At 39.4% G+C, this 14,624-nt stretch overlaps 1 protein-coding gene across 8 annotated transcripts in view; it reads right to left on the reverse strand.

Moving 5' to 3' along the window:
- Positions 1-14,624, reverse strand: part of PKNOX1 (PBX/knotted 1 homeobox 1) — a 28,800-nt gene continuing 14,176 nt past the window's right edge. For 5 of the 8 annotated variants that reach the window (XM_083735066.1, XM_083735067.1, XM_083735069.1 and 2 more), the window contains 7 exons: positions 12,910-13,080; positions 10,691-10,790; positions 9,799-9,896; positions 9,569-9,697; positions 7,407-7,483; positions 6,599-6,771; positions 1-5,537 (listed from right to left, as the gene is read on the reverse strand). In XM_083735066.1, the coding sequence (XP_083591192.1) occupies positions 5,326-5,537; positions 6,599-6,771; positions 7,407-7,483; positions 9,569-9,697; positions 9,799-9,896; positions 10,691-10,790; positions 12,910-13,080 (960 nt within the window). In that variant the 3' untranslated portion in view covers positions 1-5,325. Of the gene's footprint in view, positions 5,538-6,598; positions 6,772-7,406; positions 7,484-9,568; positions 9,698-9,798; positions 9,897-10,690; positions 10,791-12,514; positions 12,593-12,909; positions 13,081-14,624 lie in introns of all 8 variants that reach the window. The other 3 variants (XM_083735065.1, XM_083735064.1, XM_083735063.1) reach the window with 1 other exon arrangement.

The raw sequence follows: 14,624 nt of genomic DNA on the forward strand, positions 1-14,624 counted from the left end.
TTAATTAAAGCAATGTGAAACTTTACTTTTAAAACACAAAGTGAAGAAATCATGCTTTGAGTTCAGAGGTTTCATGTAAAACACATTGATGAATCATAATTATTTTGCCATGCTGGTTCAAATATTTCATTAAATGACAAAACAAACTGAACAACTAAGTTTATCAGAGTTTAGATTTTAAAGATTGTCAATTATGAAGATAAAATATTTCCTGATACAACTGAAGACATGTTTTTTCTCTCTGCCAAAATGCACAGACTCTAACAAATGCCAAGTACCCAAAACATAAGGATTAGATACTATAACTTTTTTTTAGAAATGGGGCTCCAATGACTTATTTTGCAGACAAAACCCATAATCATTCATCCTACGTAGGTTATGGACCTCAAAGTCTAGCGTGCTTTCCTTTGTATTTCCTGCATCAACAAACCAATATTTAAATATGCTATAAAGAGTCTACTTTGTATAATGCTGTTATCACAGGCAGACAAGCACTTGTAAAAGCAGTTGTCATTGACCTATATAATAGCCACAATCCGAAGGAGTGGGCATATGAATGAGGTGGAACCACACACACAGTCAAAAGCCTTTTCTAGTTGTCACTGAAGCAAAAGTCTCCTCAAAATGATAAACAAGTTTAAGAAAATGTAATTTGGGTTTGGTAAACACAATCTACTTCCACTTGTAATGGCATTCCAATCATCAGTAACATCCAATATGTTTCAAAGAGAAAGTAAAGCACATTAAGTATTGAGAAATGGATGCTTAGCACATTTCTATCAAATGTGATGCATGTAATTAAACACACCATGATTGGCTGATGCAGCCTGAATCTCATCATGAATCCTGGATTAGTGGTCCACTTCTGGGTTCCTTTGTAGAGATACTACCTCATTAAAGTGATACTAACTTTCCTACAGTTGAACTGGAAATCCCAATACATCTTTTGTACCTTTCTCTTGTACTACAAGAATTTTTAAAACATGTCCTTTTGACCATACATGGCCAGGCTACAGTGCTATCCCAAAAACACAGCTCAAGCCTTCTGCCCTGTTTTTTGCACATTAATGGCATAGCAAGCATACAGCTAGTTCTGGACACCTACTGCAGTTTATTTTTCTTAACCGTGTGCGGCATTCAACTGAGTTTTACTCAAAGGAGACCTGCTGAAGGTAAGGACATGATGACTTAGGTAGGTCTACTCATTTCATAAAGTTCGACTTGGAGTAAAACTAGAATACCATTCTCTTTTGGTAGATCAGTTTACTATCTCAGGAGAAGGATGCCAATACATACACCAGTCATAAATAATAGCACCATTTAAAGACACATCAAAATAAACTACACTCATTCATCTAATGTGATGATTGAAAATGATTACTTAGCTCGCATGTATTTGGATATCAAGTTTTGAAGGGTTTAAAATTTTCTTAAGTCCAGCAATGCTTTTCCAAACATTTCTGTGGATAAGAGAAAGTTTCAAGGTATCTGGGCAGAGCTGCAATTTCTAGCTCAGTGCTGTTATAACTGTTCCAACCAACTGCAATGAAACTAAACAAAAACACAACTCAGCAAGGAAAGGCAGAGCATTTGCCACCTCCCAGTTTCAGGTATATCAAGAATTTGCTTGTGCTGAAGGGTAGAAGACCCATGTCCAGAACTGAGCAGAAAGTTGGAGTTCAAACCCAGAATCATCAAACCAAAGATACTGATGATTTGCTTAATGTGAAGTCACAGCATATTAGTTACTAGCTGGCATGCTCCAAATTTGACATTTCTAGATCTGTTAACCATGGCTGTGAGAACAGACATGTGCAAATGAATTTAACATTAAAATATATACTTCAGAGGCTATGAAATAAATGAAGAATGGTTTGGTTTCCTTTTGTTAAATAAGGCTGCATACAGGGGAGGCCTCTCTTTGAAATTCAACAGCATTTGGCTGCTTTGTATTTTAAAAGGGCATACAGCGGCCAATATAAACTCATGTCATGTGGAAAATACTTTGCACAGTAAACTGTTTGCATGCAGGTAGCCCATCACAGTGGTTTTAATCCCTAGAGCCCAAACTGGGGGGGACGGACCCAAAAGGGTGACAGCAGATCCAAGTGTGAGCTGCAACTGCCCTCTGTCTTGTACTTAAAATGGCCACAATCTACCACCTGCAAATATGTCTTGGGTACTCCATTCTACATGCCTTTGCCCCAAATCCCCTTTACACTTTCAGAAAGCCTGCTTTTGCTCTGAATTACATTACAAGCATTTCGAGTCTAGGTGTTTTAAAAATGAAAAGAAAATGTTGCTTTGGGTCTTTCTCTTGCTAACACTTTCTAATATCTGGAAGAGAGAGTGGAAATATGCAGCTAAAACAGGGAAACGTTTTTGTATAAGAAAAAAAAGGGGTATGAAGTGCTACTGAAAAAAGTCAAGAAAGGGTGTTATCTTAGGTAACTATTTTAAAGCCAATAAAACACAATGAACAGACTACCATTGAGCTATGGTACGTTCAGATGCACAAATGTTCGTTGCATTTCATTAGCTCTTTCAATGGTGGTGTTTAAATGTTGTGGTTTTAATGAGGCCTGGTATTATTCCTATATAAACTTGCTACATTATACAAACGTTTCCCCAAACAAACCTCTTGTAAACATTTTTTCACATCTTAACACTCTTCAGAAAATTTCAAAAAGCATGAAAGAGAAATTATGGGTTAGCCCAACTTTCACACAACTGTAAAAGTGAGTGTGGTGTCTATCTAGGCTTTATGCAAAGCGTTTCAGTACATTCTTGATCTAAGGTTGTCATCTCTCAGCTGTCCCCTTGCTTTGTATTCGTAGCTTTCTAAGGCTGTATTTTTCCTCCCCTTGTGAGGAGATCACAGCACTCTTGTCAACCTCTGTCTGCTGCCTTGCTTATCTGGTGGTCAGGAGAGTACCTGTGGAATATGAGATAAAAATAAGACATGTACTCTGTAAAGTGGGTCTATTTTAGCATTAATTGTAGTAGTGTGGTTGTCAATGAAAAAAAACAACACTTCTGTATAGTAGGGGATGGTTAACATAACATCTCAGATCTTGTGCTGTCTATACCAGTGCTAAGCTACCTGGACAGACAAATAATGATGGTGTAGAGACATTACTCACCCAGGCCATGTTTTTGGGAAATTGATTATGGATTGTAAAAGAACCTCTATCAAGTAAATAGAGCCATGCTGTCACCATAACATTTGGATTGGGTCTGATATAGCCTAGAGGTAACAGAATAAAAATGTAATTTGTTCTTCCCAACTTCATACTTACCTATACAGGAAAATAGGGCTTGTTGAAAGGTGCCAACTCTTTTTAAAGCCCACCCAAAAACCCCAGGGAAACAAATTCTTTGAAGGCTTCGTAGAATCAGGACTTCCAACCAAGTTAATTTATCACATTCAGCTAGAGATAAATCTGGATTTTGTTGGTGCAGATAACGTCACCCAGTTCCTCCAAATAGCTAACCAAGCCCCCAGGGCCTATTATCTAAAGCAAGCAATGGGAAAATACGAACTCCCAGTAGTGTCAACGGCACTACACACAAGACTATAAACAAATTCAAGAGGTATGGGGTGGGGAGCTAATGACATTTATGGTGAAGGCTAATTTATCATCACTATTTTTGAGTGCTGAATGGTATAGTTAGTATGTTGAAGCATTGTTGAGATTGTGCAAGTAAGGTTGTGCTTGAGAAATTCATTTTTATCTTAACCTTATCACATACTTTGGCTATAAAAACAACAAACAATTGAGAAGAGGCAATAGTGCGGGGGAAAGATGTATCGCAGTTCAGAGGCTAATATCCATGTTCTTTCAACAGGTGTGAAGTGTGTACTGCTATAGATTTTATCTTGATTATAAGGCAAGATTGTGGGTTTTTACTCCCTATGAATACCGATTTATCAAATCGCTTGAGAAACAGGTTTCGATATAGACTGGAATGTAACATTAGTTGATACGGAATACAAATCAATGCTTAACAATAACCAAGACCCCATTAAGGACTGGGTCCTTCTCACATCACCACTTTATGCCACAATAGGCTGTACCACTATGGGATAGCAGAGATCCATAGAATATGACATAGGCATTTTTATTCAATTTGGACTGTTTTCATAACCTTCCAAATAGGAGTACTAAACATTTTTCTCATGCTCAATACAGTCATCATCCCAATTCTTAGAGAATTTATAAAAATATTTTACTCCAATAACCTGATAAGGTAAAAATAAGTGTTTTATAGCAAATTATGAACAGACTCACTAGCTATGAGTAGAGCTGCTAAGTTGCAATCCAGAAATCCCCCTTGTACCATTAAATCTACCACTGAATTGGGACACTGCTTCTTTTGCCCATTCCACTTCCTTTGTTGCCCTCCCCGCCATCTCAACCCCACATATTTCAAGTAGGATTCCAGCATGCCACAGGGCAGGTGGATAAAACGACAAGTAGCAGCTGTGTCAGTGACAAATTCCAAAGGTACAGGGAGAATCTAGGGTTTCCACCGAACAACTAAATGAGAAATTAAGTTCATTTTAAATGCCATACATTCGTTACTGACTCACATGTTTCCACTTTCTTTTATGTGTTTTGTTGCCCATTTCAGACTGGCAGGTTTTTTTTAAGGTGCAGAAGCATCTTTCAAATCTACATGGCTAACTTCATAAACAAATCCCAAACACTAGTCTGACATGCTTTACATTTACATTGTTAAACCACCTAGAGTAATCTTAAAATGACAGGACTAATTGCATAACTCTCCAGGAGACTGAAGTACTTTCAAATTCTCCCACCAGGGCAATTTCATATGTCACAAAACTGCAGCAGAGATGATGATAGACAACAGCAACCATTGAGTAAGATGATGATTGTGTGATGGGTATATATTTAAACCCATGCTAATGTAAAATTAACTCACCCGCGAGGCATCCATCATCTTTCCCCCAGGACTGCAGTCCCATGACCCCCCCATTCCCTTATTAGGGGAATCTGGGATCAATTTTGTGAGTGAAAAAATTACCCTGAGAAAATAATGGGGTGATTATGTTTTTTTTCTCTCTCTCTTAAATTACTAGAATTTCAAAACCAAAACCAAAAACAACACATTTGAAAGAAGTTGCTGCACCTGTAAAGACACTCTTTAAGCCGACTATGAAATACAAAAAGTGCACTCTTCTATATCTACATATAAAACATATTAGAAATAAAACTTGTGTAAAATGTTTGCTGTGCAAACTATAAAAAGTCAGTCAGTCTATTGTTTTTCCTATATATTTAGGCCAGATTCTCTTGCTTCCTATTGCAGAGAATCACTGTTATCCAAGACCAGCCCACTGATGTTTGTGGTTGAGAGGTCTGCTCCATCATCTTCAGTGCTGTCCACAGATTCATCCTCACTTTGCCCTGCCATCATGACTTGTTGAACAGCCAAAGTAGTACCATCAGACGAAAGAGATTGCAGACTGTCTACATTCATGTTGACTGGGGCTGTAATTGTTACAACTGCTCCTGAGAATGGGGAGGAAAAACAAGGGTCCAGTTGGAACAACAATTCAATTCTTTTACAAAATCCACAGTTCTTAGTCTGAAAAACCTATTAATGAAAGCCAAAGATCTAAAAATTAAAAGTGAATGAAAGTTGAATAAGCTATTTGAATTATCTTTCCCCATACAAGTAATTTTGAAAAAGTTTTAGTCTACACTATTGAGATTTCTGAGTTTTGAGCATCTTGGAACACATTTCTCATTTATCTTAATAAACAGTAGGTTTGTACTTTTAAAATTGGGCAGCCAATGAAAAGCAATCCCAAAGCTGTTAACTTTTAAGGCTACAATTCTATATACAATTCCTTGAGGACAAGCCCCAGTGAACAAAGTGGAACTTGCTTCTGAATAAACATGTGTGAGGCTGAAAGTGTGTACCAGACACAGGCATGTTTAACCACATTGAGCCATTACAGACCTTTGTTTATATGAATGGAGGGCAAAATAATTCAATTTGGCACATGGATCATGTGATCCATGAAGAACTGCTGCTATGCTAAGGTCATGTTCCTAATTGCCTGATCAGTGCTGATGGAGGGAGCTACAGCTGGGTAGAGGTGTCCATCTACTTGGCTCTGGTGGGCTCCACTGGCTGCAGAGACATATGCTGAAAGCATAGCTGATTGGGCAGTTACCTCCAGCAGTATTCCCACTGCCCAAACAGGGTGCTCCAGTGCTGAAGCAGGGCTGGGGATGAATCTGATGGATCCTCAGCAGGCCAACTGCCAGAAAAGAGGCCCAATTCAGACCCACCCCCTGCTGCACCAGCCTGGAGCTGGCACGGCAGAAGAGGAAACTGGCCCCCAACTGGTCTGCCTTCAACAGTGTGAGCAGCAGTGCTTCAAGTTGGGGGTTAGAATTGCTCTGAAATCCATTTACGTCAAGGGATTATGTTTACTAGAGAGATTGCACCCCTTTCATTCATACAAACTGTTTGCAAAATTGTCTGACAGGCTCAGGAGAGTCTCTAAAACATCCAGTTTGCAAAGAGTAAATAAATAAATAAAGCTGAGGAATCTGCTCACCGTCTGACATTGTAAGTTCATTTGATTGATGCTGAGCTACTCCTGATGCAATGGAGTCTGGCCAGAACCTTTGAACTGGTCGGTTTTGAGCTGTTTTCTTCTTTGTTTTTGGAGTTTCAGAACAGCTGGAGTCCAACATTGGCTGAAGAATTCGTCTTCTAGCATTGATAAACCTAAAATGACCAAAAATTAATCTTATGAAGACATCCATAAAATCAGATTCTCTATACCCAAGCCCAGTGCTGAGCAGGAACACACACACACACACACACACACACACACACACTTGACTGATACAAAGGGAGTATGATTCTGCTGCCTTTGGGTGTGGTAGAGAGTTCCCTGCAGGGAGCTTTCTGGCATACTGAAATTCAGTGCTTAGCAGAATCGCCTCCACACAACATTAGTCAATGTGAAGGGAGGGTGATTCTGCTTGGTCCGGGTGCTCCTTGTTTCTCCTGTCCTGTCAAAGGAGAGGAGTGGGGAAACAATCACTTTGCCAGCCCTTTGTTCGGATCTTCCCAAAGCACAGAACATGGGCCTGATAAAGTGGTACCAAAATGCAAGTCCTGCACAAGGGATTCTCAGAGCTGGGCAAGACAACACACCTGGTCAATCATGTGGCATACTCACTTGTGAAGGATGATTCCAGTAAGGATCTGACCCATGACCACCTTTGTCCTACATCAATCCCGTCCAGTTTTAGCTTTACATAGCAGCCCAAAGGAAAATGCTATATATTTCTATGTGACTTTTCAATATAGGTGAATTTTGTAACACAAAAAATGGCATATTCGTTGTTTCTTACCAGTTGTTAACCTGAAGTAATGTCAGATTGGTTTGTGCTGCTATCTGTTTTTTCTCATCCTCTGTTGGATATGGATGCTACAGACAGGAAGGGGGATGGAAAAGGTATAAAAACTTACTTTTTGACTCTTAAAGATATGCAATAAGCACAATGCAAAAATCTGCAACCATAAAGCAAAAGGAATACAATTTAGTGTGGGATTAATTCTATGCTAATTAGATAATTTCTGACCAGATAAACTAATTTTTGACAACACACGTCACAATGATTTCATATGTGTAGATTGAAATTTTCATTGTTTTATGTAATATGTTGATTTTATGACACTGATTACAGATAATAATTTATTACTCTAATAATGAAAGCAACATTATTATTTAGACTCCTACTTCTGTGAACTTAAAATACTCACTGCTATTACAAAAACCAACGCATTCTCATCCCTAGTACTCCAATTTCTAGTCTCTGGCGCTAGTTCCCAGAAAAAATTTATTCACAGGTAAGGAATTGAAAAAGACTGCAAGGGAAAGGAAATCTACAATAACTTCAAGGATTCTGTCACCTGCAGGGATCTCCAAACTCTTTTTACTCTTTACTTAAAAAAAATAAAAAATTAGCCTCAATTTTTTGTTGCTATATTAAGTTTTATGAAATCATAAAATAAACTAGCCAGTTTCCCCCAGATGTAATGAATGTATTCCCCCCCCCCCGAATTCTCACAGAAAATTTAAATTCCCTATCTTTTCAGCATATTAGCTGGCAGAGCAATCTTTGCTGATATCCCTGATCCATTGACAGTTACTGGCCCTGTTTAGGCATAACTGATAAGACAATTAGTAATTGGGTGCAATATAAACTGAGATTATTAAAATGCTTAGCACAGTAACAGAAGAAGTAGATAGTAAACTGTCAAGCATTTATTATTTAAATGGATGCAATAAAAAACATTCCCTCCCAGGAAAAAAGAAGGCAAGTGCTAGCTTCAGAACATCTTTAACCTAGCTCTATGCAAATCTAATATCCAGTGAAGTCATGAAACCTAAAAGAAAGCCAGAAAGGGCGTCAACATCAACGTTCAAATGTTAACCAGGTTGACCACTACATGATTTTTTAAAAAAGAATTAACAATATAACTTTATCCTTAAATGTCCATGTGGGGGAGGGGATTATTCTCTCAGCTGTCCTTGCTAGATGGCATGATCCTTTGGGAACACAGCATGTGATAAAGCTGGATTTATCACATTGTGTCATATGGTAGGGATGAAATACCGTGTGGAGTTAAATAAAAGCATTACCAATTAAAAATCTACAAGAGAAACATAGCTATTTCTAGTACTATCTATAATGTACTAAGTACAGTAATTCTAGTAATTTATCAGGAACTGTTAAGAAATAATACAGACCCATTTTTGTCTCCTTTTAGTATCATAAGATGTTATGCAGTACAGTTCAAAAGGGAATACTGGACCACATATTACATTTAGCCATGCAGAAAGTTCAAGCTATTTTAATACCTTTGGATGAAGCCACCAGCACTGGTAGCTTGTTACATATATTGCTCTATCTGCTAGAGCTGAAAATACTACTGCCTAAACAGTACAATTTGAGGGGATTGAGTATAATAAATTTGATCACGAGTAGATGGACTGTGGAGCATTCCTGTTGAGCGTTCTTCCCCTACCTCCAAAAACATTCAGCCAAAGGGACTGAATTCTTTACAAAAGTACATATAACATGCAAATTAAGAAGAAAACCTGTAAAAACGTTTGTCTGAGGCCCCTTTTGAGAGTGTGGAGTGCATTTAGTAAGGCAATCTGCACAAAGAAACATGCTACTGTATTCTAGCCCCCTAGGAACTGTTCAGATTAACAGAGATATAAATATATCCCTCAAAGGACTACTGTTCAAGGGAGCACAGGATTAAAAAAAAATCCTCAGCATGATGTAATAAAACCAAAAATATCTATAAAATTTAATATCACAAGGTTATATAATAGACATCTACTGAATTTGAGCCTGATTCAACTCTAAATACCAAGTTAATATATTCTGAGTAGGTAGTTAAAAGCTTCAGATTTTGCCAAAACATATCCCCCTCATGCACATACCAGCAGAAATGATCAGAACAGTAGTGATTCCCAAATCACTGTGATCAACCTTACCCCTATGTGCTGGAAAAGCCAAGACCTCATCACATTTGTAGCATGCTTTGGAAGAACTCCTCTCTTATTTTTTGATGACCCGTCATCTTGATGCAAGATGCTTAAATCTTGGTTTAATTGTAACTGGAGCTGCACAGAGATTCAGAATTAGCAGGCAGTTAGTAACACACCATAATATTACCATGGTTTTTAAAATATTTCACTAAAAATGCTTATAATATAAAACAAACCTGTGAATTCTGGATCCTGATGGTTCCAGGTGACAAAGCTTGTGTCACTACTTGACCTTGAGGTGTGACCACAGTCACTGGCTGATACACCGTACCACCTTAAAAGAATATTATAGCAATATTACACTACAGCAAAGGCACAGTATGATGATAACATTTTCATATAGATGTCATTAAACAAAGAAAACAATAAACTATTTACACAACACACAAAACTTACTTTAAAACTTCGCTATAATTTTAACTTCGCTATCATTTTACATAAGCTTGTTGTTGTTTTTTTAAAAAAAGAAGAATAGACAATTGCATTTGATTCACCTTTCCATGCAGCCATTATTGTGAAGATGCTAGGCCAGCTAGTTGCATAATAATTTGTATTTGAATAATATAAAATAATAATGTTTTCATCAGCAGCCATTATTATTATTACTTATTAAATTTGCATACTGCCCTTTATCCAAAGATCCCACGGCTACTCACAACAGAAAAATAAAAATGAGGATACAAAAAACTTAATAAAACAAACATTCCACACGGCTGCTTCAATAGGAGAGCCATAAACATGGCCCATTTCATTGGTTTGGCTCCCTCCCTCCCATAACTGTCTGCTTCAGTCAACCTGGTCATTTTATCAGTTATTTTGTATGCATTTGTATTGAATGTTCTCATTTTCCTCATCCTTTCCCTACCCCCCCATTTTTTATACCATGCCTACCTGCTTATATGCCATTATTTTAAATTGTAAATGACCTTGACTACACAGGCAGAAAGGCGACATATAAACATAGTAATCAAAAAATCATCTTAAGAATTCCTTTTCTTAGTCACTTAACAGACACAAACTACATCTACGATGAGCGCAGTGTTTGAATTTTTATTCAGTGCTTCCTACCTGCAACGGTTGCCATAGTTACATTTCCCTGCTGCAAGGCTGATGCAGGTACCATAATCCCCTGGGGACTGAGTGTACCTGTGATGGCACTTTGAATTGGCTAGAAATAGTAAACAACAAAAATTACATGAACTTATAACAAAGGATGCTCCTGTCACTTTAAGTTAAAATGGTACTGTACCAAATATAAGATGTTCAAAACATAAACCCGATGAGGATAATGATGATGTCATCACTACCAACCAGTATGATCAAAAACAGTGATGAAACTAGTATGAGAAGGAAATTCAATGAAAGGAGGTGGTAAATAACCTAGATATTTCAGTTTGACAGTATGTTGCATTTATATTTGGTTTTCCAAGTGTGGGTTTTCTTCTCCACATTGGACCGCCTATCAGAATATAGAACAGATATGCAAATTCTGGATCAGAAGTAACCCAGCTGACAGTGCTTATCCCATTTAATATTAGGCTAGTCACATGCTACTGTAATCAAAGTGCTTGTAAAAAAGACAATTGATAAATTTTAGTCAATGCACTACATATTTAGGAATTGTTATTCTACAATAATTTAGAATATCCCAACATTTAAAAAAAAAAAAGTTTATGCAAATTTGCTTATGGCTGCAACCCTATTACCTGGAAGTACGTCTTACTGAACTCATTGGGACTTCAGAATAGACTTGTTTAGAACTGTGTTATAAGTAAAAAAATATGGCAACCACATGTACAGTCAGAATATATATAACACTGTATTGTTGGGGATGAAATTCTAGCCCTTCTAAAGTTAATGCTAGAAAAATGCATGAATCCTCACAATTAAACATGGTCAATATTTCATTGTTTTCCGCAGCAAATGTAAAGTTTTAAGCACTTAAAATTTGAACTTTTTGGATCTTTTGCAAACTTAAAATTTATCTGATTTATTGAGGTATCAGCCAAATCTACAGGTAAGTCTAGATGACAATGCAATTTACAATTAGTACACTGACATGGGGCTGGCATGATGGATGCAATGAAACACAATGAAGAAGTTCAAAAGTATACACCAGTATCTCAATACTAATCGTGATAAACTTAATTTATGCCATGGAACTTGTGAGCAGATGTTGTCTGACTGGCTTCTAGGAGAGCTCTCATGGTATGAATGGTGAATGTAGCCATATGCTAAAGTTTTGAGAGGTGTGCTCTGAAATTATAGCAATTCTGATGGCATTTTGACTTATGTTCAAGGAAAAGAGAGGGAATGAACAAGATATGAAATTATCTACAAACTTCTGTTCCTCCAGTTACTAGCAATTCAATTTCAAAAATATAATACTTCTGTGTAGCAGTTGGTTTTTTACACTTTCCAATAAATTAAACAAAACAGAGTGCCTGCATGGACACATTTTTCATTATAGGTGTTATGTATAGGAGGGCCCATAGCTCAGTGGTAGAGCAAATATTTTCCAAATGGTTCCAGGCTTAAAGTCTGGTATCTCCATATAAAGTATCAGGTACCTGAGGCCTTATAACAGACTCTGCCAAACAGAGCAAACAATTCTGAGTCCAAGAGATCTGAATTCGTATAACACAGCTTTTGGGCCCTTATGTGCATGGAATGCAGGCTGTGGGATGTGAGGAGCTTTATTTTATGTCCTGAAGCCTTGTGTATGTGATGAGAGAGCAATCACAGAACCCTATTTCTACATACAAATCACCACTTGCTGGGATGGGGCCATTATCTACAATGAGATGAACAAAGCCAACCCCCAAATTAGGTTAAGGAGGTAGTGCCAAAGAGGTGCAATGATAATCGTGTCATTTTTGCTCTACTGCTCACATTTTCTGGTGACTCTTTCCATGAAGACAGCTGCTCCAGCAAATCCAAGCTATCTCTATCATGTTTAAAGTTGCTGGACTGCAGACAAAGAGTTGATAGATTATGATCATTCTTTAAGAATTACATTTCCATGTACGTGACTGCTAAGAAAAAGGGAGATCTTATAATCTTAACAATATCACAAATCCTTAAAAACTGCTAGCTTGCCAGTCACAGATCATCTATTTGTAAATTGCATGGTTTACAAATTCAACCAATACTAACATAGTAATTTATATTTTATCTGCTCTTTCTTTGTTTGTTTTAAAAACTAATCTTACCTATCCTGAGTCTTTGGGATAACGTAGATTATAAATCAAATAAAGAAAATATATTTCAGTTTGCATGAAAGGTACCTGGGGTTGTACAGGTGAATAAGGACTCCCAGATTCTCCACTTAGAAGAGTTTCACTGTTCATTTTCGTTTTCAGACAGGCAATATAGCGACTACAGAAATCCTTACAGAGCTCATTAACTTTTTCTAGCTCAAGCAGATGAATTCGTAGAACCTGAATTGCCTTTACCATCTAAAAGAGGGAAAAGAGAAAGAATTCAGAGACAAGTAAAAAACTAATGAAAACAAACATTTGCATATGTCATTTAGAGTGTGCTAAGTTGTTCAATATATGTTTGAGCTACTTTTTTTGCTTATTTTCAACAGGGCGGTTTATAATTATTGTTGCTTTCTCCTACCCAGATATTGTCTCAATGTAGGAAACTACACTGTTAATTGCTTCCACAAAACTGGGGACTGCCCACAGCATGTATAGGCTATATACCGTATTTTTCGCCCTATAAGACGCACTTTTCCCCCTCCAAAAATGAAGGGGAAATGTGTGTGCGTCCTATGGGGCGAATGCAGGCTTTCCCTGAAGCCTGGAGAGCGAGGGGTGTCGGTGCGCACCGACCCCTCTCGCTCTCCAGGCTTCAGGAGGCTATCCACTAGCCGTGGGAGACCCAGCTCTCCCAAGGCTAGCGGAGACCTTGCCGGCACCCAGAAGCTTGGGGCGTGCTGAGCTCCGCTCGCCCCAAGCTTCGGGATTAGCGCAGCGCTCCCCTAGCCGTGGAAGAGCCGCGCGGCTCTCCCAGGGCTAGCGGAGACCTTGCCGGCACCCAGAATCTTGGGGCGCGCTGAGCTCAGCACGCCCCAAGCTTCGGGATTAGCGCAGCGCTCCGCTAGCCGTGGGAGAGCCGCGCGGCTCTCCCAGGGCTAGCGGAGACCTTGCCGGCACCCAGAAGCTTGGGTCGTGCTGAGCTCCGCACGCCCCAAGCTTCGGGATTAGCGCAGCGCTCTGCTAGCCTTGGGACAGCCGCGCGGCTCTCCCACATCTAGCAGAGACCTTGCAAGCACCCAGAAGCTTGGGGCGCGCTGAGCTCCGCGCGCCCCAAGCTTTGGGATTAGTGTAGCGCTCCGCTAGCCCTGGGAGAGCCGTGCGGCTCTCCCAGGGCTAGCGGAGACCTTGTCGGCACCCAGAAGCTTGGGGCGCACTGAGCTCCGCGAGCCCCAAGCTTTGGGATTAGCGCAGCGCTCCGCTAGCCCTGGGAGAGCCGCGCAGCTCTCCCAGGGCTAGCGGAGACCTTGCAAGCACCCAGAAGCTTGGGGTGCACTGAGCTCCGCGCGCCCCAAGCTTTGGGATTAGCGCAGCGCTTCGCTAGCCGTGGGAAAGCCATGCGGCTCTCCCACAGGTAGCGGAGACCTTGCCAGCCGCGCGGCTCTCCCAGGGCTAGCGGAGACCTTGCCAGCACCCAGAAGCTTGGGACGCGCTGAGCTCAGCACGCCCCAAGCTTCGGGCTTAGCGCAGCGCAGCGCACCTGGGGGGGGGGGGGAATAAAATTTTTTCCCTTTATTTCCCCCCCAAAAAACTAGGTGCGTCCTATGGGCCGGTGCGTCCTATGGGGCGAAAAATACGGTAAATGCATTTTTCGACACAGATCTGATTTGTGCAGATTATCATGTATGATGCAGCCCTCCTATTTAGCGCATTTTTTTCCATTTTTCTTGTACAAGGCTACAAGTTTTATAATGAACAACATGCAGAGATTTTCACATGCCCAACTTCCATATGATAAG

The sequence above is a fragment of the Podarcis gaigeae genome (genome assembly GCF_964106915.1).
Source record: "Podarcis gaigeae genome assembly, chromosome: 4".
Classification (NCBI taxonomy): Eukaryota; Metazoa; Chordata; class Lepidosauria; order Squamata; family Lacertidae; genus Podarcis; species Podarcis gaigeae.